Raw genomic sequence first — 26,824 nt, 5'->3', positions numbered from 1 at the left:
CCCCGAGGGTGGGTGTGGTGCTCGGGAACGGAAGTTCCGCCGGGGTGGAAGGAGCCCGGAAGGAGCGCCGGGGGTGGGCCCGCGCACGCGCCGAGCGGCGGGAGCACGCGGCGCCGCAGCCCCGTGGCCCCGTGGTCCCTGTGGCCGGGAGGGACGGGAGCGGCCGCCTCGACGGCGGGGCGGGTGGCGGGGCTCGGCCGGCGCCTGGCCGCCATGGGCCGCCGGGCACGGGACCGCCGGCGGCTGCAGCAGCAGCAGCAGCGGCAGGAGCGGGGCGGCGACGGTGGCGGCGGGGACCAAGCGGTGAGAGCCGGGCCGGGGCGGGGCGGGGCGGGGAGCGGCAGGGCCGCCGGGCTGACGGTGGCGGCGTGTTTCAGGGCTGGACCGGTGGCTACCCCGAGATCGTGAAGGAGAACGAGCTGTTCGAGCGGTACTACCGGGAGCTGGGCATCGTCCCCGACGGCGAGTGGGGCGCCTTCATGGCGGCGCTGAGGGAGCCGCTGCCCGCCACGCTGCGCATCACCGGCTACCGGAGGTAGGGGCCGCGGGCGCGGGTAGGGGCCTGCCTGAGGATCGGGCCGGCACCGTGGGGGCGGCCTGCGCCTGGGGGAGGGGGGTCTCGATCCGGCCGTCTCGATCCTGCGGGTATCTCCCTCCCCTGCAGTCACGCCAAGGAGATTCTCCACTGCTTGAAGGAAAAGTACTTCAAAGAGCTGCAGAACCTCGAGGTAGACGGCCAAAAAGTCGAAATGCCGCAGTCGCTGAGCTGGTGAGTGAGCTGGAAGCAAAGCGAGGCACCTGCGTGTTCTCCAGATCCGGCCTGACAAATTGGTTTGTCTCTTTCTTTTGCTGCTGCCCTTTCTCCATCCCTTTCCCTCCAGGTATCCAGAAGAGTTAGCCTGGCACACTAACTTGAGTAGAAAAATCTTACGCAAGTCGCCACAACTGGAAAGGTTTCATCAGTTCCTGGTTAGCGAGACAGAATGTGTAAGTTTTGGATAGAGCTTGATTTTTTTTTCTTTCATGTCCTGAGCAGCATTTTATTTAAATGCATTATGAGAAACTGAGACTGTACCTTTTCGCTCAGAAGAATCTGAATTTTATGTTGCTGTTGACAGTGATTCATTCCATGACTCTAGCACATAACTGCAGTTACAAATATTTCTCCTAAACTAATTGCAATTTTTTTTTTCCTTTGAGAATGTGAAAATGAGTCCCTGTAAAATAAAATAATCAGTTGCTGTTAGAAAACAGGTGTTTGAGTCTGGTAAAAAGTGCATGTGTGTACATACCAAGACTTACCTGTAGCGATGGATGTTTCTTACTTGGTTGAAGACAGTTTCTCATCTCTTGAGCAGAAACTACATCTGTAGAATGAATAAAATTGGAGTAAATATGTGATTATCGGAAATTTCAGTTGGGCGAAATACTGTGATTTTGTTTGTTAAATGCTAACAAAATTTAATCCTAAGTTTACAATAGTGTGTTTTCAATTGCTTTATCGTTTTATTACATGGAGATTTAAAAAATGTACTACAAAAGAAATGCCTTCTTTTGTAATGGAATAAAAAGGAGTTTGTTTTGGTTTTGTTTTTTCCTTTCAAGGGAAACATCAGTCGTCAGGAGGCTGTTAGTATGATCCCACCTCTGCTGCTTAATGTTGACCCTCATCATAAGGTAACTCTAGAATATACTGTGTACTAGAGTTTTGTCCTGGAAGATAGTTTGATTAAACTACAAATTACAACAGTATCAATGCTGATACACAATTCTTTTTTTTTGTTGATACGTTTTACACTTTCTGCATGTAAGCCACAGCAATCAACTAGTGTTCAGATCACAAATAGACTGCCAGGGGAATGTCTGCTTTTTCAGCTTTATGTAATACCCTGTAAAAAAAACACCTAGTTTTTAAGTAGTTACGCAATCTTACTTTCTAAGTGTAAATGTATTTAGCTGCATCTAAATTATATGTTCGTGTTTCAACTCCCTCTTAAAGTAAGGTGACTGTTTTTAACGTCCTGCTATCCATCACACTGTGAACAGATGTCGTTTTCCAAATCCAAATGATAATGTTCTTTACCACGTAGTTTTCACCCCTCTGAGCCTTTTGAAGAAGTTGTAAACTTCTGCTCTATAAATCTGTTAGGCAAAATAATTTGGGTGTGCTGAGACATCTGTTGATGGTGGCTAAAGAGTATAGATTGCTAACTTTAACTGAGGTGTCTAAGGAATGCCTGTGATATTTTCTAATGGCAGATTGTAGGAATGGGGATGTCTGGTAGCAAACTTCCTGTTCTAACCTTAGTGATTGTTTTCATACACTACGTTTGTTTGCAGAATGAATCTGTCAGGTGGCCTTATTCTCTTAATCTGTTAAATTAAGGAGCTAGTTAGAAGTGCCTTGCTATCTCAAGCAACCATGTTGTGCGCTGCTTTCTTGAATTTTTCACGACATCTTCAAGGTTTTCAAACTTCTGACCTATATGTTTTAGAGACTCATTCGTACATACTTATTTTTATATTAACATTACTTAGCATACGTAACATTTTAGTTTATTTTCTCCTGTTCTCACCCCAACCTAACATATGACACAGGGCTGATGGCTATGTTATGTGAGGCAAGGTCTTCTCACCTCTCTTAAATGAATAATGAATTGAGTGATAGATCCAGTCCCAACGTGTCGCAGGTGCATTTTGAGTTTTGTCTGGAGTTGAACAGGTAGCGAATGTGTTTGACTTAATGTAAAACAGAAATTGTGAGAATATTTTTGCACGCACCTTACTTCTATTGCATATACTAAGATAGTAGTATACCTTTTTTGCATTGAATGTTTAACTTAGGTGTCTGTATTTCAACAAACGCTTTCCAGAAATGCCTGCAAGGTTTCACAAATTTCCTCATAAATCAGACTCAGAATAAGTTCTTTATCCTCTCCTGTAACAAGACAGCAAATAGCTGCTGTAACGATGCCTTGGCTGTTGTCATTTAGGACCTTTTATGGTTCTTAGTGCCTTATTTTCTGAGCTGCTTGTTATGACCCGAATTGCAGGTTACTTTTCATGCTTAACCAGCATGTTCTGTACATCATGTCTTACATGCTGATTCCTGTCTTACACAAGGATCAGCTTGAGGACTGTCAGACCTCTCTGTAGTTGTGTTAATTTTTAAACTACTTTTCACAATTCAGTTTTCCCTCACCACCAATTTGCTGGACAATTTCAGAGCATGTTTAGGCTTGCTTATTCTTCATTATCTTTTTCATTATGTACAAAAATAAGTTGAAACAGGTAGCATCACAACTGTTACTCTAAACAGCAGATATGATGCTCTCTTACTGAGTACGTCTCATGATGCGTTAACACGGCTGCATGGCAGCGCTTATCACGTGCTCTCTGGAACTGTCAGTAAACGCTCTTTGCATTTCTCTGGGGTCTGTCTTCCAGTTTAGTCTTGTTCATGCCAGGGGCTTGCGTGAGGATCTGAGCGGATCCGTCCCCATCTTTTATCCTGTTGCACGATTTGAGCTAGCTTTTACTGGAGCTAAAGGTCCAGAAGACAGATCGAGTCATATAGTTCTGAAAATCTAACTAGGCAAGAGGAAAGACTCTGAGCTTCCTTACTTAAGAAAACAGTGTTAGCTGTGAAACGGTTTGCTGTGAAAGTGGCTCTATGAATGACTCAATCACAAGCCAAGCTTGTGATGAACCGGGAGGGAGAAATATGCTAGAAATCAGGTGTTGGTGCCTGTGCTGTTCTGTTCTGCTGCCTGATGGCGGTTCGGATACTTCCCAAGTACTTGTTCCAGCATATAGAAACAGGCAGTTTGTGCTGCCCTGATTTTTTACACTAAAATGCAAATATGTGAGGAGGGATAGCGGTTCATTTCTATAACATCTATGTAATCAACTGTGTCGGATAGTCTCTGATTAATTTACTGATAGTTAAAGAAAAGTACAGCTTGCTCTTGAATGTAACTTTTCCCTTAATGTTTGTGTGTAAGGTTTGTGTAACGTTACAGTTAACTTCAGTCAGAATTGCTTGTGAACTGATAAAAGGACCATATCCCCATATCTACATTCAGATTTCTTTTTCAGATTTTTTTCAGCTGATATATATGTTCCCTACAAACCAGTGCTTGTTATATTTTAGACCCTCCGAGGTAAAGCTGCATTCCGTGATGCATACAAAGAACAGAACTGTACTATGTGTTTTTGCAAATTGGTGTTCAGAACAATCATAACTCTGCAATTGTATGCAAAAATATTTAATTTAAACAAGAACACATAGTAATTTTTTTAAGTACTTAAAAAATACAAGGTAGGACTTTTTTTTAACTTCCTGGTGTTTGTAGATTCTAGATATGTGTGCTGCACCTGGATCTAAGACTGCACAACTCATTGAAATGCTGCACGCAGACATGAATGTTCCTTTTCCCAGTAAGTCTGGAAAACCTACCAAAAACCTTTCTGACTTTCAATTTCCTCTTTTTCTTGTAAAAGATTGCTTTTAATATCACAGATGAGTAACTGCATTTAACTACATATTGAATTCCCAATGTAGTTGAGTTATATGAGATGGGAAGTACCCCACCTTTTCCTTGAAACTTTGTGGGCTTCCTTGGCTTGCAGGAGAGAGATGGATTATAAATCTTCACAGTTCAGACTACAGTAGATGTGATCAGAGCTTAATTTTAGATGGTGGCCCATGAGCCCTTGTGTTTTAGTGGTATCCTGCAAACACTGGATTAAGCTGCTTTAGCCTTAAAATGGTTGTGATATTTATCTTTTTTTTTTTTAAGCTTCAGAATCTTTACCTGCAGTTAGATACTCGCAGAAAATACTGTCCATAAAAATTGTGAAACTGGGGGGAGTGGATTCTTTCTGTGTTCTGCTGAAAATCTGCTGATGTACAGAGATTGTCTTTGGTGGCAGCGGAGGTCGTCTCTGTTACAAGGGTTTTACTTTGAGAGTGAAAAGTTGAAGGGCCCTATTTCCGCTGCATGCAAGCTAGAACTCTTGAGACTGTATTTGACACATCAGTTAAACCTTGACATACTTTATGTTATTTTATGTTCAGCAAGGGGTCCTCTGTTCATAAGTAGTCTTTTAAGTAAAAATCCCTAGTGAAAGGTTTACACAACTTTGACGATAAGGCAATAAACTATGTAAAATTATTTACCTGTTGAATAGTAAAGCATCTTCCCGCTATTTTATGTTCCCAGAGGGTTTTGTGATTGCTAATGATGTCGACAACAAGCGCTGCTATTTGCTGGTTCATCAGGCTAAAAGATTAAACAGTCCATGCATCATGGTGGTAAATCATGATGCCTCCAGCATTCCTAATCTACAAATAGATGTTGATGGAAGAAAAGAGGTCCTCTTCTATGACAGGATTTTGTGTGATGTCCCCTGCAGGTATTTTGCATGTAATCTTCAATACACAGATTTTATTGCACTAAGTGCAGTGCTAGAATTTTTGTGTTACTGAGTTATGCTTTTTGAGTTGCTTAGTGAGTTACGATTTATAGTAACTTCCAAAACAGGTGAATGCCTTAAACTGTCTTAGGTAAGGGGATACCAAATCAAGATGAACCTTTTTCATTCCAAGTGGTACTTAAATTTGGTCAGCTGAAGGGCATCAAATTTTGAACTTACACTCAGGATATTGAAATACAAAGATAGTGTAGAAACAAACGGTACAGCATAGGAGAACTAGGTAACGTGGGAGAGGGACTGTTAATTTTTTGCTGCTATAAATGGCTTGGATATGAAATGAGTTTTGCCCACAAATAACACAAATCTGGTCAACCTCTGTTACAGTGGAGATGGAACCATGCGGAAGAACATTGATGTATGGAAGAAGTGGACAACACAGAACAGCTTGCAGCTCCATGGGTAAAAATGCTTATTACACAACTGCACTTCTTTCATTTCTCTCTCCTCCTTTTCCCATGTCTTTAACATCTGCATGCATTCCCATGTTAATATCTGACAAAGCAAAGACTAAGAAAAGTTGCTTTTCTCTCAAATCAAGAGCTTATGTGCTATTCAGAGAAAACGTAGTGTTTCAGATATGGGGTCAACCTCCAGTGGAGCATCTGAATATAAATTTCTTGTTTTCTTATGAATATCTGACATACTAATATTCATTGAATTAATTTAGACAAGGTAGCTAATAAAACAGGGAACCAATCACTTGGTTGGGATTCTTAGCATTTAGGCAGGTATAATACTGTTGGAAAATAGAGAAACTTGTAAAATTCAATAGTAATGTTTCAATGTCTTTAGAATGTTAGAGATCATACACAAACGGTTTCAGTTACCTGAGACTGATTTATGTTAACTGATGGTGAATGAGTACTTAGCCTAGTGCAGGTGCGTGGTAAAAAGTGGTAATTTAAACACAGGTGAAAAAACTTAGAACATTTTACTGTGCATTTGTAACAAACCGGGCCAATGTGAGCTAAGCTGTGTTGCCCATAATATTTGTCATAGTCAGATTGCTCCTCAGTTTAATTCTAGATTTTGGAGAAGTAGAGTAAGGTTTTGGAGGGTTGTTTTTCTAGTGTTGAGTACTTTATTATAAATTTGATGGGGCACTAGAAAGAACAAAACACAGAATATTACGTTAAAAGTTATCATGCAGTAGTGTTAATGTTTGACCTAATTGCTGTTTTAGTGGGTGTAATTGTGAGTATGTCTGTGGTGTAGACTGCACTAAGCTGACTTAGTTTAAAACTGACTTTGTGTACTGGTAAAAGCTGTGGAACTCAGTATGTGCTGCCTTGGACCATGGAGAGTTATGTGTCTGCAGTATAGCTTCACCTGTAAGAAATTTGATGGCCAGTCTTTCTGTTTCCTGAATGATACCTGGCTAGACCAAGAATGTTCTGTTAGATTGCAGTTAAGAATTGCAACCCGTGGTGTTGAACAGCTGGCAGAAGGCGGGAGAATGGTATATTCTACGTGTTCTTTGAATCCTATTGAAAATGAGGCTGTGATCGCATCTCTGCTGGAAAAGAGTCAAGGTGAGAATGTGAGCTTGGATGGAGTGGGGAAATCTTTTTTTTTTTTTTTTTTCTCAGCCCAAAGAAGGATATGTGTATGATAGTACTAGTAATAGGCTTAGTGTAAGTAACGTGCTCCTAGTATGCAAAACTGCAGCAGTTTTCTGGTACCAGGAGGATTTCATTGGTGTTGATATCAGCAGTCTTCTTAAATGGGCCTAAATTGGGTGCAAATATAAAACCTGAAGAAGTTCTGTTAAGGATACACAAAAGACTTCTACAGATCAATGGAATTCAGTCTGTGTTACCTGGCTTCTGCTAACCAGTTCTACTGGTTGGAGACCCTGTCTGACATTCACTTTTCCTTTGGAAAACACAGCACGGGACATGACTGCTGTACACCATAGGAGTAAAAAGCCCAGAGTGTACTTAAGCAGTTAGAGCAATGTTATTGTGCACCAGTAGGTGGGAGTCACTGATACCTTTGCACATACCATGTTTCTCTGCTGGGAGTTGTAGTACTTCTGACAGACCATTTAATGGCTGATCAGTCTGATGTGTAGTCTTGAGGCATCAGTTGAACTCATGCTGTAGTTAAGCAGCAATATTCAAAGGACAGGCACAAGCATCAAGTTTAATCAGATTCGAAATGTCATTTTGGAATTTGTCTATAAATTCATGTATCACTTTTTCATTTATTTAAAAGACTTAGTTAAACTGTCACTGTAAGAGTAAATGGTTAGTCATGTAGAACGGGTTGATAAATTGTGTACAACATGAGGAAAAGCCTACCTAATTGTTAAATAACTTAAGTATTCAGAATCACAAAAAAGAAATTTTAAGGTTATTCTTCTCTAGAGAGATCACCTATTTAAACAGTAAGTTTTTATATCATTCTTTATGGACTTGGGGCAGTTTAAAGTTTTTATTCAGTAGATTAAATTATACTCTGTTGATGTTTCTTGTAGTAATCTGACACATTTTAGGCACATAGCCTTTTGTCCTGTTAGGTTGATAGTACTTACCTTCCTGTTAAACAGTTTGGAATTTTCTTTGCCATTTAAAAAATAATAAATTCTTTTTCCTCTCACACTGGAATATATTAAGATTGTAAGTCCATACAATCAGAATATATCAAACATTTTAAAAGACTTAGTAATTCCAAAAGAGTACTTCTCAGAAAAATACTTAATCAGCGTAGTAAATCCAAATACTAAGTAAGTGAGAATAAAAACTTCTATGACTGCATTGCCTGGAACACTGATGTTTAACTATACAGGCTGTAGAGTATTACTCTGTGCAGCTGCTACAAAAAGTATCTAACCATTATATTTTGGTTAATTTATAGGTTGCAAACTTCTGTGTTATTACAAACAGTTCTTACCACCTTTCTTGTTAATTTACACGGTACTAATTGCATAACATTTTGTTCTTGAGAGGCTTAAAAAGCAATGGTCTTAAAATGCTCTAAAAACTTGAAGGAAAACTATTTGCATAAAAGTTAATTAGGAGCACAACTCTCAAATTCTGTTTTCAAGAATGTTTATGTTCTTGGGGTTTCAGGTGCCTTAGAACTTGCTGATGTCTCTTCTGAGTTGCCTGGTTTGAAGAGGATGCCAGGAATTACGAAATGGAAGGTACATACCTGATATTTCTTGGTCTATCATGGAGTGTTAAATTAGGGAAATTTTGAAGTGTAAAATTTCAAAACATTAGATTTAGCTGAAGTAATGATAGTGATTTGCTGTTTAGAGTTGTAGACAATATAGTATTGTAGAGGAGAGGGCTAAAAATCTTCCTGATGGTAAGTTGTTGTCTCCTCATTTGCTTTCCTCTTTTTCTTCTAGCTTTCTTTGCACTACCTTCCATATTTTCTTAATATAATTCCCTTTTTTATTGCATGCAGCATGTGGCCTGTAGATGGCAACATAATTTCAGCCACTTTTTAAGTTATCCCTCCTTCTCTGTCTTTACATAGTCTGTGAGCATTAGATTCTATGGTTCTTTAGCTGATCCATTTGAATCATTTGGAAGTAAAAGCTGTTAAACCCTTTCTGGAAATAAGCTATAAAAACTGCAGTTATGTGAGTAATCCTAGAATATTAATAGAATCTTGTTCCAGGCCTTGTGTGATTTCAGTTCTGGAAACAGACTGGTAGGGAGGGACAAAAAACCCCAAAGCTGCTTCAGCCTCCTGTTAAGAGTATAATCAAGAAGCACAGAAGGCCATCCTGGTAGTAGGGAAAGAAACTCTGATGAAATTTTAATTATGAGCGTGTGCCTTTGCAATACCGTTGGTTGTTCTGTCTTCTCTCACCGTTTCGCTAGTCTCTTGCAGCAGTACAGTGTGCAGGTTTGTGCCTGTGTGCAGGCTAATGAACAAGATGCATGGAATAAAGATTTGCTTATGTTCTGTCATTGGAAATCTAGCTTAGAAACCAGCTGATTTCTTTCTTCTTACAGTTACAAAAGTTTAAATTGTATGCTTATATCTGAAGGATAAATGCAAAATGCATAATTATGGCTCTATGATCTTAATTTTACTTTTTTTTTTTTTGTACTGTATAAGGCTACAAAATATATACATAAAGGTCATAACGAGTATATTGTATTCCCTGTAACATTTATTTCTGTGTTTGCAGTTGAAATATAAATCTCCCTAATGGGCATTTTAAAAAGTAGGCTAATAAAATCTGTTGAAACTTTGCAAGATTTTCTTCAGCCCTTATTTGCTGCTACTATTTTTCCCAAGCCTCATTGGCTAGCTCATCATTGAATGTATTTGCTTGCTTTGGTGCTGTTTTTACTTGGTGCGGTCTTTTGTTTCCTGGTGAAACGTCTGTTCATTGGGAGCTCTGGGACTTAGTGATTGCATTGAATATTCCTGAGCATCAGTTGACTGTAAATCTCTGGAAACAGCAAAAAGAAAAAAAAAAAAAAAAAAGGTTTTGTTCAAGGGACACTTAGGTGCTTGGAAACAGCATTCAGTACTCTCTCCTTAAGCCAGACGATGAGTGAACTCAAATGAGTTATTTCAGAATCTTGAAGGAGGAAACCTTTTTAACTTCAGATATGTTCATCTACTTCTGCAACACTTTTAGTCTTCGTTCTACCCTAATACGAAGCTAGCAAAATGTGCAGTAGAGAAGACTTCAGCATGTTCTTTGATGCTTTGCCATTCCAGCAGTTACATTGTGTGGTTAGACTGGTAAACCAAAACTGAACAGAGCAGGGCTGTTAGGCAGTTGTTCTAGTACATCCAAAATAGTTCTGGACTTGTTTGTACTTCCAGTTATTTATCAGTCCTGTACTTTGTTTCTCTCGGGCTGAACTTCTGACTTCCAAAGAAGAGCAGTTCAGAATCGCAGTCTATCTTGTCTCCATCTAGCAATCTGACATGTAGCATATTTGGACTTGAAATACTAATTCTGGAAGTACAGTCATTTCTATTTCAGGAACATGCAAAGGCACAATATTTTAGGTGTGATCTGATTAGTGGCTGAGAAATGCCAGACTTCATGACGCTGAAACCTGTGTTCTAACATTCCTAGTGAAATTGTAATCTAGATAAATCTTACATTTCAGTTTCCAGTAGAACACTTAATTAAACCTTCAAGACAATCACAGCGAGATGTATGAAAACACTTCATCATCCTTGCCAGTCCTGAAGTCACCATCACTGTGACTTCTCTATTTTGTTGCCTTAACGACAAAAATGGGCCTCCATTTCAGTCATTATTTTTATTCATTTGCCCCACACGTTGCTGGATGTGACCTTTCTTACATCCAGTATAGAACCAGACGTCTAGAGTGCTGAAGTCAAATTTTCCCTGTTTTTTTTTTTTTTTTTTTTTCCCCACTTTGGTATTCCTGCTTAAAGAGCATTCAAAATGACTTGCTGTGTAGAGTTGTGGCTCTAACCTTCTGCTTGTATCTTAAGCATCCTTCAAAAGCTTTGACCCTTAGATAGGATGAGGTGATGTTATGTCCACACAGTATCTTGGAGTGGATTTATAGATGTGTTCTGAGTCCTGGACAAAGAGACAGACACTAGGAAATTCATGGGGACATGGTTCTTCAGTAACTTTCCTTGAAAACATCTCTATCTATGACCTATGTAGAGCTGTTTCATGCGGCTGTATGCTTACCAAGCTGTTGTCTTGCACTCTTGCATCTGTCTTATGTAATGAAATTGGGATTCCTCCTTTCTAATCTCTACTACACTGCAGTAGCCCTTTTCCTTTGTATACTGCTTGGAAGCTGCCTATAGCAGAGTGTGTCACAGCCAGTCTCACGGAGAAAAAGTAATGTATCCTAAATCTGATGGCTTACTAATCTTCTTGTATATTCCACCACTGTCCTTCCTTTGGATTTTGGTGTTCTGTATGTTGTGGAAGGTTAACAGAGATCACTGCAGTTGATTCTGCACCAGTCTTTACTTGACTGCACACTTTTTGAAGCATAAAAAGTGGAGCAAAGAGGTACAGCTGGCAAGAATCTCCTGCTCTTAAGTACATGCATAAAATACACATAGGAACAATACACTTTAAAGAACTTAATTCACTATACCAGAAAATAACTTCACTTTTTGGCATCTGAACCTTGGTTTGAAAGTATTTTAATTAAAACTTGTAAAATGGTGACCCATATTCTTCACAGTATTTATATTTACTCCTTTGAAGGTAATGCTGAAAGATGGACAGTGGTTTGAAGAGTGGAAAGATGTGCCTTCAAATAGACAAACACAAATACGTCCCACTATGTTTCCAGTCAAAGATGAAGAGAAGCTAAAGGCAATGAATCTAGAGCGTTGGTAAGTTTTCCCAGAGTAGATTTTGAGGTTTTGATGGTTACCTTGTATGGTGGTGGGCAAATTATAATTAGGAGGTCAGATTAGGAATGTGTTGCAGTATAGACCTATGCTTGTATAGGTCTGAGTATCTTTTGATTGCTTCATAGATAACGGCAGTACACAACTTTCAATAATTTCTTTCAGTTCACTGGAATTTAAAAGTTGCTTACAAGGAGTAAGCACTCACATAAACAGGTCAAATTCTTTGCATCCAATAGAGATACATAGCCATAATTACTGGAAAAGTATGTAAAACTTTAACATTTTAACAGTGTGACTTATTTTCTATGAAAGACTTTCCATAGCTATTCTAAAAATAACGTTTAGAAATGAGTCATTAAAGCTCAGATGTGAATGGTGAAATAAATGCGTTGCACTGATGCAAGTTATTTTGCCAGAATGCTCTATTTTAGATCCTGTTTCTAGCTTGATAAATTAAATCTGTACAATCCTACTAGGAATACTTAGTTTACCCTGAAAGTAAATATAAATGTGACACTTCTAGTACTTTGTGAGAGCCTGAATGCTAATGATGAATACACTGCAACATTTTTTTTTTTTCCCTAGCCTTAGGATATTGCCACATCACCAGAACACAGGAGGTTTCTTTGTGGCTGTATTAATAAAAAAATCTCCAATGCCATGGAATAAACGCCAGCCTAAGGTAACTTCTTTTAAAAGAGCTAAAATGTTAAATTTTAATAACATTTCTGGAATGTTTTTGAAAGCTTATGTAATAGAAAACATACTATAACTGTTTTGTATCTGCCCTTCAGTTATAGTTCAGTGTATCAATTAAAAATAAATTCTTAAATCCCTTAAGAACTTTAAAAAACAAAATCTACTTTCAAAGTAGGAAAAAAAAAAAGGAGGAGGGGATTTTGAAATCATAATAAAATAGCGAGATAAAACTTGAACCTAAAATTAAGGCTTTGAAAGAATTACAGAAGCAGATTAGATTGAGTAGCTGGAGCTGTCACTTCCTTCAGCTGTGTGTGTGGTCCCTCTGCTGAAGGCTTGTTTCTGCCGTGTGGTAAGCTAATTCTGATTTCAGTTTGTCTTACTCTGTGGCTGGTTGCTCAGGAGTGATTCACTAGCAGATTAGTCTAGCAGATAAGCAGCAGGAACAGTAAAACTGTTAGGAGCAGCAGCAGCTTCAGCCATCTGACTTTAATCCATTTGTTGTCAATTGTCTTTAAAATCCTGTTGACATGATTTGAGAGAAACTTCTTGTGTGATTCCCTTTTAGCTGTTTATTTTATTTGCTTCATTAGAACACCTTATGAGTCAAATGTATGCAGCAGTAGGGAAAAAGCATTTATTCAGAAGGAAGCGTCATCCAAATAGTTTCTGCTGTTCTAAGTTTAATGTTGTAGCACTCTTACAGAAAGTGTGCAGCAGCAGGATGTGTGTGTCACTTGGACCGCTAGGAGGAAAACAGCAGGTCCTGACTTAAAATAGTCTTCTCTGTGAGTGCTTGAACGTGATTTTGTAAATGGTACAAAAATAGCTTCCTTGGACAGTTTGTAAGAAATTGTCCAGAGCAGTACTAGAGGTAAATGCAACTTACAATGATATCTTGACTTAATCAGATTAACTCCCTAAATGTATCTGTTTAAACACTTACATGCAAATTGATAAGAATTAAGCACATGCAAAGAGAGAATGGGGGTACCTTTTGTAACAAGTTAGAGACTACTTTTGCTTTGTTGAAAATACTATAATTTGAAATAGGTTCATCAGAAATTACCACAAAGAACAGGAGATACTGAAGTGACAACAGCTGATTCAGGTAATGGATCTGAATGTATTCCTGAAGAACCAACACTTGCTGTAAATGAAGAGTCTAAGAAAATGCAAGAACTGCAGAATTCAGACACTGAGCAAAGCAAAAAGGAAGGAGTATGTGGGTAAGAGACCATGTCTAAGTATTTGTCCTGTGACAGCTTCGTAATTGCTGGCTATTCTATAGTTCTTTTGTTGTTGGACTCATTTAGAAGTCGATCAAGAAGAGTTGATGAATATGCTCAGTTGTCCTATGTTTCCACATTTGCTGTCTGGTATTCAGCAAGTTAGGAAAATAACCACTTTTCTTATTAGCATTTGCACAGTCTGTTAGTACTTTCTTCTCTGTTAAGGAAAAGACTATTTTCAGAAGTTAACCTTTTGAAGATCTTTGTCTTCACAATAACTCCCTCAGAAATCTCTACTTACTTGTTTTTGTGGTTTCTGTTTTCAAGCACTGCTTTCGCTTCCTCATTTTAAGAAGTTACATTGTGGGTAGTGTTGTTTTAGTGAAGCACAGGAAAATGTCAGTATTCTGTTTGGCATACTATCGTTACCGTAAGTCAAGTGTTGACTAAATGAACTGAATATACTGATTTTAAACCAAGTACTTAAAGTACTGTAAACTTAAAGTACTGTAAACTGTACCAAGTACTGTAAACTTATACAAGTTTTTAAACCAAGTAAAATTGACAATGCAATGGTATTTTCTTTTTAGACCACCGCCATCTAAAAAAATGAAGTTGTTTGGTTTTAAAGAAGACCCTTTTGTGTTTCTCCCTGAAGATGATCCATTATTCCTTCCTATCCAGTAAGAAAAACATGTTTCTGTTTTGGCAGTAAGATTTCTAGTAGTTTAGGAATATTAGTAGTTCAGTTCATCACAAAAGATGGGTCTAGTTGGTCATACATAAAACTTTTTCCCTAACTTTGCACCAGGTGTTCCTCTCCTCAACACTTAAACTCTTCTTAAAGGAAAATAGTTTGCACTGGAAATTTTTGAGTGTATCTTAGTGTATATGACAGCTTGTCTTTTCTAATGTCATGAATCTTAGAAAGTCACATCTTTGTGTTCTGGAGCCAAAGTGTTAAGTGTTCACAGAGATGTCTAGAGGAAATGGGCTAACCCATGCATTTTGAGTATGTAACTTCATTGTTCAGTTAATAAAAACAAGTATTATGGCCACAGGAAGTTTTATGCATTGGACCCATCATTTCCCAAGATGAATTTACTAACTCGAACTCAAGAAGGAAAGAAGAGACAGCTGTACATGGTTTCTAAGGAGCTAAGGAATGTGCTTCTGAACAACAGTGAAAAGATGAAGGTATGGTTCATCTCTTCAGGTTTTCACAACGGAGATCATAAGCATCAGTGGGTATCTCCTTGAACTTTATTGCCAACCTTATTGTTTATTTAGAGGATCAGCCCTCTGATAGGCCTTTTTTTTTTTTGCATCTGAATGAATGTTTTCCTCTCTATCCCTCCTCTGTTAAAGAGATGAAGAGTTGTCTCTGAGAGGTAAAGAACAGTCTACAAGATTAAAATCGGTGTGTTTTTTGGCAGATGGAAGGGATGTTAAGAGTAGAGGAAGGGAATATATAACTGCTGCATCTGTACCAGCATTGTTATGTGGTCTTCAGGTACCTTCACAAGTTTACATTGACACTGTTGTATTTATAAGCCTCTTAATTATAAAAGTAAAAAGAGCTTTGAAAGCTGATCAAAAATAATGGATAACTTCAGCTGAATTATTAGCTGGCTGTCTTACATGGGGACATTGTTTCAAAGTAATTTCAGCAACTGAATATTTTGAAAAGTTGTTAAGCTGAATGATAATGGGCTAAGAAGTAGTTTTTGTGAATTAGAGGGAAAAATGATAATTTGTTTTATATGGCTCCCCATGGAAATGCCTTGCAAATGCTAAAGATTTGTCTTAAAAGTTGTTGAATAATTTAAATGAGAATGAGGTCATCTAGTCCAGCTTTCTTCCTGCCCCAAGCAGGGCTAACTTCAAAGCTAGATCAGATATGATTCAGGGCCTCGTCTAGTCAAATTGTGAAAATTTCCAAGGATATTCATTACATCTTTGCAACAGATCTTTGAATTGGATAAATAATTATTCTTTTATCCCACATGCAGGAAATGACTCTATAATTGACAAAATTTTAAGAAACTGGTGCATTAAATTAGGCAGTGAGACACTGAGTACCACAAAGGATATAGTGTCCTAATATTAAGCACTTGTGCATTTTTAAAATCCCGTCCTTGATTGACTTTCCCAGAATCACCCAGAAAATTCTTACTCATACTAAAATTAAAATTAGATCTTAATAGTTCATTGCCCTCGTTTTAAGACTAACACTTCCTCAGTGTTCAGTTTTCAACATGGAAAGGAGTAAAAGGTGTTTATGTTGAGAAAGAACTATGTTTTGTCAGTGGGAATTCCTTTTTCCCTTGAATGAATTTTCACATGAATTTAATTCAGTGTCCAGTGCAAATGAACAAACGCTATGGCAGAATTATCCTTTCTTCCTCCTTTTAGTCAAACAGTTGAGGAAAAACAAAGTTCAGAGTGGTAATTTAGAATTTATACTCCTTAATGATGCTTATTGGCTTTTCTGTTTGCAGGTTATTAACACAGGGATAAAAGTCTGGTCTCGCAACAGTGATGGTGAACAGTTTGGATGTGCATTCAGATTAGCACAAGAGGTAATTACATAGCATTGTATTTTCAAAGGAGATACTTCATTTCCTCTAGAGGCTATAGGACAGCTGGCATTAACTTTGTCAGATTACTGACAACTTGCATTTTCAGTATGGTTTAAAATGTGAAAATTGTTTTCTGATATTAGCTAAAGGACATACTTTTTTTAACATTTTTCCTTCAGAAAGGAGAGATTGCATTTTGAAATAATTATATTTATTTATTAAATAGGGAATTTATACTCTGTACCCATTCATTCATGCAAGGATTATAAATGTCTGCATAGAAGATGTTAAAATTCTGCTGACCCAGGAAAATCCGTTCTTAAGTAAATTCAGCAGTGAAACACAGAAGAAAGTCAAAGACATGGGTAAGGCTTCTAACTTGTGCTATGACAAAATGATTATTATACAGTACATGGAAGACTGAAAATCCTGTAACATAAACCGTGTTTGCTAAAAAATTTTGACTAAATTTATCTTAAATATACTTGTTAATTAGGTAAGTAAGCATTACTGAAATCCAGTGTGCTACTAGAAACTGTAGTCCTTTCTAATCACAGCCTTTAAGGTCTATGAACTCCAGAGAACAGAAGAGCTGCCAAACTTGTGACGTCCATGAAGCAGTGCTGTGAGGCAGCGTTTAAAATATCTGATGAACAAAGATTTTATATACACTACTGATCTTTATGCCTGTTAGTGCTCCAGCTGAAACCGTTTGTTTGTCATCTGCAATCGTTTGTCATGACTTTATGTATCAAATATAGTTATTCAGATTTGATTTTCTTAAATATGGGGAGCAGTGTCTACTCATATTAAATTTTTATTTCCTCTATGCTTGAAGAAACGAAGACTGGTTTTCAGTCTCGTTTGTTGTTTTATTTCCAAGTCATCGCCGGTCCTTGTACGTCAGTGTTAGATGAGACAAAATGGGAAGAAAAATTTTTCTAAAGTTTAGGCTGGCATACTCTTCTGTTCGTTTTACTTAAGTAAAAGTTCCTTGCTCGATTCACCGAGGAAATGAATCCGCTATGTGGGTTTGTATTTTAATTTGTTTGTTTGGGGTTTGGGAGGGGGCAGGGTTGGCAATTGCTTTTGTAACCATATAACTACTTTGGTCTGAAAAAAAAAAAAAAAAGGGAAGAAAAACTAGTATTGTCTATAGTTTACTGTACTGATGTAGATAACTGCTAACCAGCTTATGGTGTGTGGCTGTCTAAAAACTTGTTTTCTTTAATGTTTTCGGATTACAATCATTTTAACATTGTACCAAAGTAACACATCTGTTTTGGTTTTGTTCCCCCCACCCCCTTCTCTGTAGCGATGGGAAGTATAGTCCTGAAGTATGACCCGGACCCTGAGTAAGTAGATGTGTTGTTTTCCATTTATGCAGTTTTAAAACTTGGACAAGAATTTGCTTTCGCTCAGCAAAAACAGAAGTGGAGGCATGGAGATGCAGTGAGGTCAACAGTAAAGCCAGACAGCATACCAAGAATATAACAGGGAAAGAAGCTATCTTGCCTGTGTATTCTTAAAACAACTGTAGGATTTAACTTTATAAAGGAGAGCTAGTGGTTCTGCCAGAGTTCCACAGTATCACTGCATGTTTGTTTGTTTGTTTCCCTGTGAAGTCCAGCATTTGGAATAGAAACAGTTAAACTTTTTCATTGTTCATTTTTGTTGACAAAGTAGTATCAGAAGCTCTTGAGAACTTTTTAAATGTCAACTTTCATCTTGCTGTTGCTTATATTAGTTTTGAAACCAGAGCCAGAAAATTATTTTGCCTGTTGCAGAAATTTAATAACATTGAGCTTTTTTTTTTTTTTTTTTGCTTGATTGCTTGTAGACAAGCAGGTACCTGTTTAGATATTGAAATTAAGACCAAGGTACTTGCGTCTTCTACAAATAGTTATAAAATGCATTCACTATTAAAGGTTGTGCACTTTTATCAGGATGTGGCTATAAAATTAAGTTTTGAAAATTAACTTTCTCATAGTTGACCGAACGTAACTGCTTGTTTGTAGAAAACCTGATGATCTTCAGTGTCCTATAGTGCTGTGTGGTTGGCAAGGAAAGACATCACTCCGTGCCTTTGTGCCCAAGAATGAGAGACTTCATTACCTGAGAATGATGGGAGTTGAAGTGTTCAAAGCAAAGAGGAAAGAAGAGGAATCGGAAAGTAAAACGGAGGAAGAAGTTCAGCAAAGCCTGGCACAAACAGAGGAAGGAATGGATATGGAAGATAAAGAACATAATTTAGTCACAAAAATGGAAGCAGAAATAGGTGAAGAACCTTCCCACAGTCCTGTGGAAAGCACTGCTATGGAAGTAGAAAATAAAATTGAGGATTTAGATCAATCTAGTAAAAATACCAACAGTCATGTAAGCCAGGAAAGCAAAGACACGGATACAAGTAATGTGAAAGATTAAGTTTCTTTCTCTGTTACTTGGCAGCTTCCACGAGGCTCATATCCAGACTTTCGCTTTTAGCATGGAAGTATGTTTTAAAATTTTGGTTGGAATGGGATGTTCCTCTTTTAAAGTTTCACCTATTTTATTTTTTAAATGAAAACTATAAAGAGATTTCTTTTCAAATGTGTCGTCTTTTTACCATTTTAAGCTCCATATTACCAGTGGGTGTGTGTGTCTGTTGCTGGCAATGGACCATGCACCAGTAAAATATAAAGCCTGTATTTGAAATGGAATAATGATATGTACAAATGAACTGCCTGCGTAACTGGTCAAGAATTCCTTCAGAAGAAAAAACTGGGGTTTCATTCAAAGCACACAAGTTCTAGAAAAACATTTTTTCTCTTAAGGTTGCTTACCCCACCTGCCACCCAATCTGATTACTATTTATGCAGGTCCTTTAATGGATAAGGGAATCAGTGTGAATAAGCGTACAAACGTGTGTATAGGATATCTAACTAACAACCTGGTTAACATTTATTCAAAATAAAACCATGCACAGCATCCTGGAAAAAAAAAGATGCAGAAGGCATTTTGCCAGAGACTGATGTCTGAGATTCTTCTTCAGAGTGCTGAATTGCTTGACAGGCACAGCTAATAAATGTCCTTAACTAGATCTTCAGGTATGCTGAGCATGCCTCAGACTCATATCTTGTAGTGTGCCTGTTTAGGAGTCTGTGACTGTCCCTCAAACCTACTGCGGTCATCTGTTTCTCTGTCACTACTTCAAGTGTGAGTCATCTCTAAATTTTGCAAGATACTTGTTTATAGCTGAAATAATAGTTTAAAAAAAAAAAAGTGTGGTGGTATATGTATTGTTGTATAGTAGATGTTTAAAAGAGGTTATTTAGGTCCAAAAGGGTAATTTACTTAATCTGACTTAAAAAAAAAAAATAGTTGGCTACCTCAGAAAGTTAAAATATAAATTCCATCCTTTGTGGCTTAGTTTCGGCAATACCCTTTGTACTTGTATCAAGTTGACCTGAAAGGAAAGTGACGAGTGGTACAAGGTATTGTCCTCTACTAGGACCATGGTGATGCAAATATTTGTGTTGCTTGTCAAACTAAATTTTACCATGTGTACTTTTAGTGATGAAGTCCTAATGTGGCTTGGATGCATTTGCTATACCTTGCCACAACAGACTTTCTGATGCCTGCCCTTGAACTACTTCATCAAAGGGAGTATTCTTGAGGGAGAGACATAAAAGTGAAATAATGCCATGTCCTCTGATGAGATATTAGTCTCATGCAGTGAAGAACCATTGGCAGGACTCGTTTTCCTCTTGAGAGTCCGTAAAATAGGTTAATAAAAAAATCAGTTCTTGCCCTTGTATTTTGTTAAGGTTTGAGTTTGTTCTTTGAATTGGGAGCTGCAATTGGGCAGGCTCTTTTTTGGCAGGTCCTTAGCCTAAGAGCAGCATCGTAGAATATTCTTTTGAATGGAGGTGTATGCAAAGTGTAATTTTTAATTCTTAAAAGTATTTGAGGAAAAAAATTACAGCAGCTTGAAACTTCAGGCATGAAACTGAACATTGGTTTTCTTTGCATTTATTCTGACATATTGGGCATTTGAAATGGAAGAAGGGTGGAAGACCAGTGTCATTTTTAAGTCCTCATCACCATCAGTCTGCAGTACTCAACCCTGAGGATGATTGATTTTAATCCATTTAATCTTTTTATGCTCTAATGATCTCCATAAATTATCAGAAGGTCAAGTGTTAAAACTTAGGTGAAGAAACCAGAATTTGTTTTGAATTATGCCTGCTGTCACTCTATCTACTAATGTCCCCGAGCAGCAGTTTAAGCTTCGTTTCAGCCAGTGATGCTGCTAAGGATACGATTTTATGACAAGTTAAGCTGATAAGAATACTTGTTGATACAGACAATGCAGACAATTAAATCAGCAAAAAGCTAACTGTATAGAAAATGAACAGCCCTGATTATTTTTTTTGACTGAGCTTACCACTGGCAGACTAAAATGAGAGTAGAAAGCTTTTATCTGGGAGCTAAAGAAAAGTAGGTTCATGGATCATAAACTGACTGAAACCGGGTATAACTTAGACTTGTAATAGAATAAGAGCCCACATCTGCATCATTTTAAATCCTTTGAGTAGTCCCATTTTCCTGCATTATCTATGAAATTTTGCTTTGCTCTTGGCTTTCTGGAGGTTTTTTTTTTTCCTGTCAAGTGCAAATGGGAGATTTCAGCCAAGAAACTGGAAGTCTAATTTTCTTGTGCCGATCAGCAGTTTTATTCCATATCTCACAAAAAAAACAGAGACTGCAGATTTTTTTTTTTTTTTTTAAATACTGCGAGTTTGCTTGCACCAGTTGCTCTGTCCCAGCTCCTCTTGCCTTGATTGCCGGCAAGGAACATGCCCAGAACCCTACGTAGTGGCTGAAAATGCTGTCCTAGCTCCCCAGGCTGGGAGCCTGATGAAACGGGGTGCGTGTCGTCCGTCTGTCTCTACTGAGCTATGTGCTACTACGGCGGCTCCGATGGTCAGGTGCTTGGGTGGTTTTCAATGTGGGTTGCTGCAAATAATTTAAAAGGAAGATGAAGTGATACACAATTATGTTAAATTTGAAAATGTAGAAGTCTTAAAAATCACGAGGTTTGAAGTTCACAAATTATTAAGTCCCTCCTTGTAAGCAGTCCCTATTAAATGTGAGATTTCTCTAGTTAATGCTGGTTTTTAGAAACACAGGACTGCAGATGTTTGCAGTAATGGCAGGAGGTTTTGTATGTGATAGAGGGGAAACAAAGAAAAATTTCCTGCACCCAAATGAATAGTCTGTTTATGTTCTGCTTAGAGATGCCCTCAGGAGAAGCTGCTGGAGCCTTCAGAAAATAATCTGTTGACTGAAAAACCTAGAAACAAAAGGAGGGAAAACACCACATGGGATACTCCTTTGTAGCTTTTTCTTCAGTATTTACCTAATGTTAGTCATTGCTTTGGAAGTTTGTTAGAGTTTTCATACTCCAGTTCACCATGAAATTAATATACCGTAATCTAGTGCTACCGGGGTGATTTATTTTTTTCTTAAATGTCTGGATCCTATTAAAAGTCAATGAGACTTCTCAAAGTGTACAGACCCCTTGAAAAATTCCTGCCTATAAGCTTCAAATTTATTCTTAGCAGTAAAAGAAAGCAATTTAGCTCCTGTAACAACCCCTATCCGAGGCTGCAGCAAAGGGAAATGAGTGAGTTTCTTTCTTCCAGTGGGAAAACTCCAGCCGGGCACACAAGCGGCGGCGCGCTCGTGCCGCGTTGCTGCCAGAGCTGAGCTGGGCGCACCGTCTTGCCCTGCTCTCTCTCCAGGACAAATCCTGTAAACAACCCCCAGCAAAGCGTCGGGGATACAACAGCAGCTCTGTTATTCCCAACAAACGTCCTGGTAAAGTCGGCTGGTGCGCTCGTAGCGCCGCATGTTTTTGCCGCCCGGCTTTGCAGCTGGCCTTCGGGCCAGTCAGTCAGCGAGCGGCATGGGGGGACCTGCAGCCCGCGCAGGGGCGCGAGGCACCGTGCTGCCTGGGCCTGGGGCTGTTTCGGAGGGACCGAGGGCAGCGCGGCACCGTGCGTACGTACCCTCGAGGTGCGGTGTTGCTCGCAGGGTGCCCGCGCCTCTGTCTCTCCAGGTGGATTTTCCACATCTACCGCTGATCCTTGTGTCAAACACATGGTTGTATGTAATTATTATTTAATTTGTTGCTCTGTGTTTCTTAAACAAACCTGAATATTGTTTTTTGACTAAAATCTGGTTTACTTCTTACGGTGTGGCTCCTTGTGTTACGAATTTAAATTAAGTTTCTTACTTCTGCACTTGGTATTCCTATTCAGTTATATTTAAGCAGGCTGTTGGTTACATAGGTATTTGCCTATAATCCTACTTTTTTTCTTTAAATGAGTTACCCATGTGTGGCTTTGGCAGGATGGGTAACTCCAGGCACTCTGTCACCGAACCATCCCTCAGGAACGTGCCCGTACGCTCCTGCCTTACCTGTATTCCTCTTTGTATTTCTGAATCTTTGCATCTTCCACTCCCGTTTTCCATTTGCCATCCCTTGAAATTATTGACTCCTCCCCGGTTTTCTTTTTGTGTAGCTCAAAGGCTTTCAGGTATGTTAGCAATAGACTTTTGCCTGCTCCTAATGGGAAAACCAGTATGAGCAGCAGCCAAAACAATCCTTACAATTTTTATAGGAACAGGGCAAACATACAATGATCCTTGCCCAGAATATTCTCCCAGACTCCAGGGATTTCTTGGACCACAGATGTTGTCTTTGGGTTTAATGGTCCTTTGTACATTTCTCCTCTGTTAAATTACCAATCGCTCCCTGAGACCATGTGAACTTTTAGCGCTCATAACACCCTGTGGCAGGGAGCCCCAGGATCTTACCTGCTGTGTGAAGTGTTACCTCCATTTGGTTATTTTGGCTCCTAATAGTTTCATTCGATGATCCTCACTTCTTGCATTGGAAGAGACAACGCGCAACTGATCGCTGACTAGTTTCTTCAGGACACTTGTGATTTTTTTGTCTTCTTGTCATATCCCTTATCAGTCACCTTTTTTCCAAGCTGAAGAGTCCTAGCTTACTTGTGTGTTCTCTATATGGAGACTACTCCAAGCCTTTCATCATCTTTATCAGATGTTTCTGAACTTTTCTCAGTTTTTATGTCCTTTTCCAGGTGGGGGAACCAGAACTGCACGTGATGCTTAGGATGTGGCATTTGTGCAAGCACGTGCTCTCTGTTCTGTCCTCCAGTCATCTGGTTGGTGTTTTTTAATGCTACTAAATATCAAGCTGAGGTTTCAGTGGAATTGAGTATGGTAACCTCGTTATTATGTTCTGAGCAGCAATTGAGAACCTGTTGTCTTACTTGGGATGTTAGCATTATTTTTCCCCACATAAATCACCTTTATCAGTATTGAGTTTCATTTGCTGTTTTATCACCCAGTTGCTTGGTCTTGTAAGGTCCTTCTGCACTTCTTTATAGCTGGACCTAAACCAACAGCTACTGACTGAATTGTATCCCACCCAGAATAGTTTTCTGGAAGTCTGCAGGTCCTCAGCAGCTCTGAAGGGATCCTGAGCTAGTTGTTTCATTACAACAAGACCATAGGAGAGGAATTTCACATCAAAATGCTCATGAGCAGGATGACGGAGCACCAAAGAGAGTATAGTATTTTCTTTCTAATATTTAAAAAAAGAAAATATCTGTCAACAAAATACTCTCATAGAATGCTTTTTTTCTGGAAAATACCAGCTTATTGGAGGGGAAAAAAGTGTCCTTAGGAACATAGCAGTAAGGCTTCTGTCAGCCTCCCCTGAATCTTTTCCAGGGCTCCTCAACCTAGAAATCACTCGGGGAGGCTCTTGAGAACAAACCCCTAAACCCCTGTTCCTGTGGCTTCTCAGGCTTCAAATTCACCAGCTAACTTGTGCAACAAGGTGATACCCTGAACGTTGTGTTACCAGGATTTCTTGCCCTTGTAGGTCTGAATGTCTCCCTGGCCAGCTGTCAGTCTGGTACGCTGTCCTGCTGTCTGCCCTTATCTTCAGCTGACACTCTAGGGCAGTCAAGAGGGAGTTGGGGAAACGGCCTGAAATACTAAAAATGTCTGTTTCAGACGTTCCAAGTGGATTTTTAAAGTCATTTTACCCTGTAGAAAACTTCGCATTTTCAACTCTTCATTCTCCATTGTCTGAATTTTTACAAATGCAAAATCTCCTGGGGAATGAAACTCCAGGCCCTGCATGGTAGCAAACAGCAAAATGAACCTAACACTAAGTTATAGCACTGGATTAAATATGGTAGCATCTCCCAATAAGAAACATGAATGTAATGACAACCAGCATAATTAAAACTTCCTAAAATTTTTTTTGAAACCCACTTGCTAACATATCAGCATTTGATTAGTTTCTTCACCCAAAGAAAAAGGCAGAAGTAAGCGGGAGAAAGGAGGACAGAACAGAAACTGTTCAGTAACACCCATGGTGCTGGATGCAGATACATAGGATGTAAAGCCAGGTGGCAGGTAACTTAAATGATTCAAGGTGAGCTAGCTGAAGGATGGTTCTCAGCAGCTTTTTTTGAAATGCTACAGGAATTGCGTGTTCAATTAGGCAGCCTTGTAGGTTCCACATACTTGCCACGGAGAGGTGAGCCAGTCTGAGCGTGCAGATGAACACCTGCTGCAGACGGCAGCTGAGGACAGCACATCAGGAGCCAGTCAGTCACTGAGAGTTTTTCTGATTATAAAAATCACAGAAATACAGAAGGTTGACAGGGGCCTCTGGAGGTCACCTAGTCTAAACTGCTGCTCAAAGCAGAGCTAACTTCAAGGTGGGGCCAGTTTGCTCTGAGCCTTGTCCAGATCAGTCTTAAAAATCTTTAAGGATAGCACTTGCACTACCTCTCTGGACAAGCTCTTCTAATCCTTAACCATTCTCATGGGGACGAAGTTTTTCCGTATGTCCAGTTGGAGTTTTCCCTCCTGCAACTTCTGCCTGTTGACTCTTGTCCTATGCACCCTTGAGAAAAGTTTGGCTCCATCTTCTCTCCAACCACCTCTTGGGGTGTTGAAGAGAGCAGCTGAAACCCCCTTAATGGTCTTTTCATTGGGCTACACAAACCCAGCTGTCTCCTCCCCTCCTCATTCGTCCTACACTGTAGCCTCCTAACCATCTTGGTGGGCCTTCACTGGTGGGCCTCTCCAGTTTGTTGGCAAATCTTCTAATGGGGGACCTACGCTGGACACAGTACTGCAGATATAGCCTCACAAGCAATGAGTAGAGTAATCGCTGTCCTCAAACCCCTGGCTATTTCATGACTTTTAAATTTCAAGAAATTTATGCTGCTGTAATTATTCTAGAATATTCTTGGTGGGTTTCTGTGCCTCATGATTTGATTTTCATATTCTAATTTTTCAAATTGCTTTTCTCTTGACAGAAGAAATCTGTGCAGCTGTGCAAAATGTGCCGATTTACTGAACAATAAGAAGATATAACTAGCTTTGTGCAGAGTTCTCTTGAATAAAAAGAGAAAATAAAATGAAATGCAAAGATTTTTCAGTAATCACTGCTTAAGGGCTTTTTATGTGGTGACACACTCATGATGATAAATAATGTAAATTATTTTGAATTATAATTTTTTAAAAAATCATATTTAATGTGTGGATCATCTTTAATGCAAAGACACATACCTTATTTTCTGACTCAAAATACATACCTCTTAATGCAAAAAGGGGCTGGAACTCATGGGAATGCCTCATGATCTCCACTCAGCAGACCAATAAATTGTTCTAGAAATATGGGCTATGGAGGCAGAAAACATGTTCCTCAGCTCTGCCTGCAGTACAGAATGCAGCCAAAGGACTTGACTACATCATGGTAAAAAAAGGAACAGCCAGAAGCTCCCAGCTTCATCCGCTGCCTATGCACATATGTCCTACAGGCAAAGAGTGTCTGAGTGCTTTGAGTCTTGCCGTCGGGGTCAATGCATAATGGATCTGCTCTTGGGGACAATCTCAAAGTACTAGTGAAACGGCAATGCAGACTGCTTCTCAACCCCTCGTCTGAGGTCCTATCTGGATTTCTGAGGGGGGCTCTACGCCTTAGCTTGAAATCCTCTTAAACCCACAGGTTAGGATTTTAGATAATGGAGTTTCTGATCCTGAGGCGGGTTGAATCCAACCAACTTCTTTCTTCTCCTAGAAAAAAATAATTAACTGAAAGGATAACCATGATAGAAAGATGGATGGAAGATAATATGTTTTCTTAGGTTTGGCCTGTTGCTAAGAGGCCTCTAGATAGCCGGGGTGGCAGAGTATGTGCCCCATGTGGTGTAAGGCCCTTGCAATGCTAACAGATCTCTCAGTTTGCAACAGGTTACCTATCACACTGATGAGAAATCATAGAATCATAGAATGCTTTGGGTTGGAAGGGACGTTTAAAAGTCATCTAGTCCAGCACCCCTGCAATTGGCAGGGACATTTTCA

General features: G+C 39.1%; 1 protein-coding gene across 1 annotated transcript; it reads left to right on the top strand.

Moving 5' to 3' along the window:
- Positions 1 to 63: 63 nt before the first annotated feature.
- On the top strand, positions 64 to 18,934 carry NSUN2 (NOP2/Sun RNA methyltransferase 2). The gene is made up of 19 exons (XM_087760286.1): positions 64 to 303; positions 378 to 535; positions 665 to 769; positions 882 to 987; positions 1,606 to 1,677; positions 4,356 to 4,440; positions 5,226 to 5,418; positions 5,824 to 5,898; positions 6,901 to 7,031; positions 8,574 to 8,647; positions 11,693 to 11,823; positions 12,430 to 12,526; positions 13,597 to 13,772; positions 14,366 to 14,458; positions 14,837 to 14,972; positions 16,277 to 16,357; positions 16,584 to 16,722; positions 17,673 to 17,712; positions 18,376 to 18,934. The coding sequence occupies exons 1-19, from the start codon at positions 214 to 216 to the stop codon at positions 18,779 to 18,781; spliced, it is 2,388 nt and encodes a 795-aa protein (XP_087616412.1). The 5' UTR covers positions 64 to 213; the 3' UTR covers positions 18,782 to 18,934.
- Positions 18,935 to 26,824: the final 7,890 nt, after the last annotated feature.

Source organism: Nipponia nippon, unplaced genomic scaffold (assembly GCF_047370975.1).
Source record: "Nipponia nippon isolate SJK-2023a ecotype South Korea unplaced genomic scaffold, ASM4737097v1 scaffold_1, whole genome shotgun sequence".
NCBI lineage: Eukaryota > Metazoa > Chordata > Aves > Pelecaniformes > Threskiornithidae > Nipponia > Nipponia nippon.
This window is presented reverse-complemented; position numbering and strand designations above follow the sequence as displayed.

Coding starts and splice junctions, on each gene's coding strand:
- NSUN2 (XM_087760286.1), top strand. CDS start 214: ATGGGCCGCCGGGCACGGGACCGCCGGCGGCTGCAGCAGCAGCAGCAG. Junction 8,648..11,692: donor CAGGAATTACGAAATGGAAG/GTACATACCTGA, acceptor ACTCCTTTGAAG/GTAATGCTGAAAGATGGACA. Junction 17,713..18,375: donor AAGTATGACCCGGACCCTGA/GTAAGTAGATGT, acceptor GCTTGTTTGTAG/AAAACCTGATGATCTTCAGT.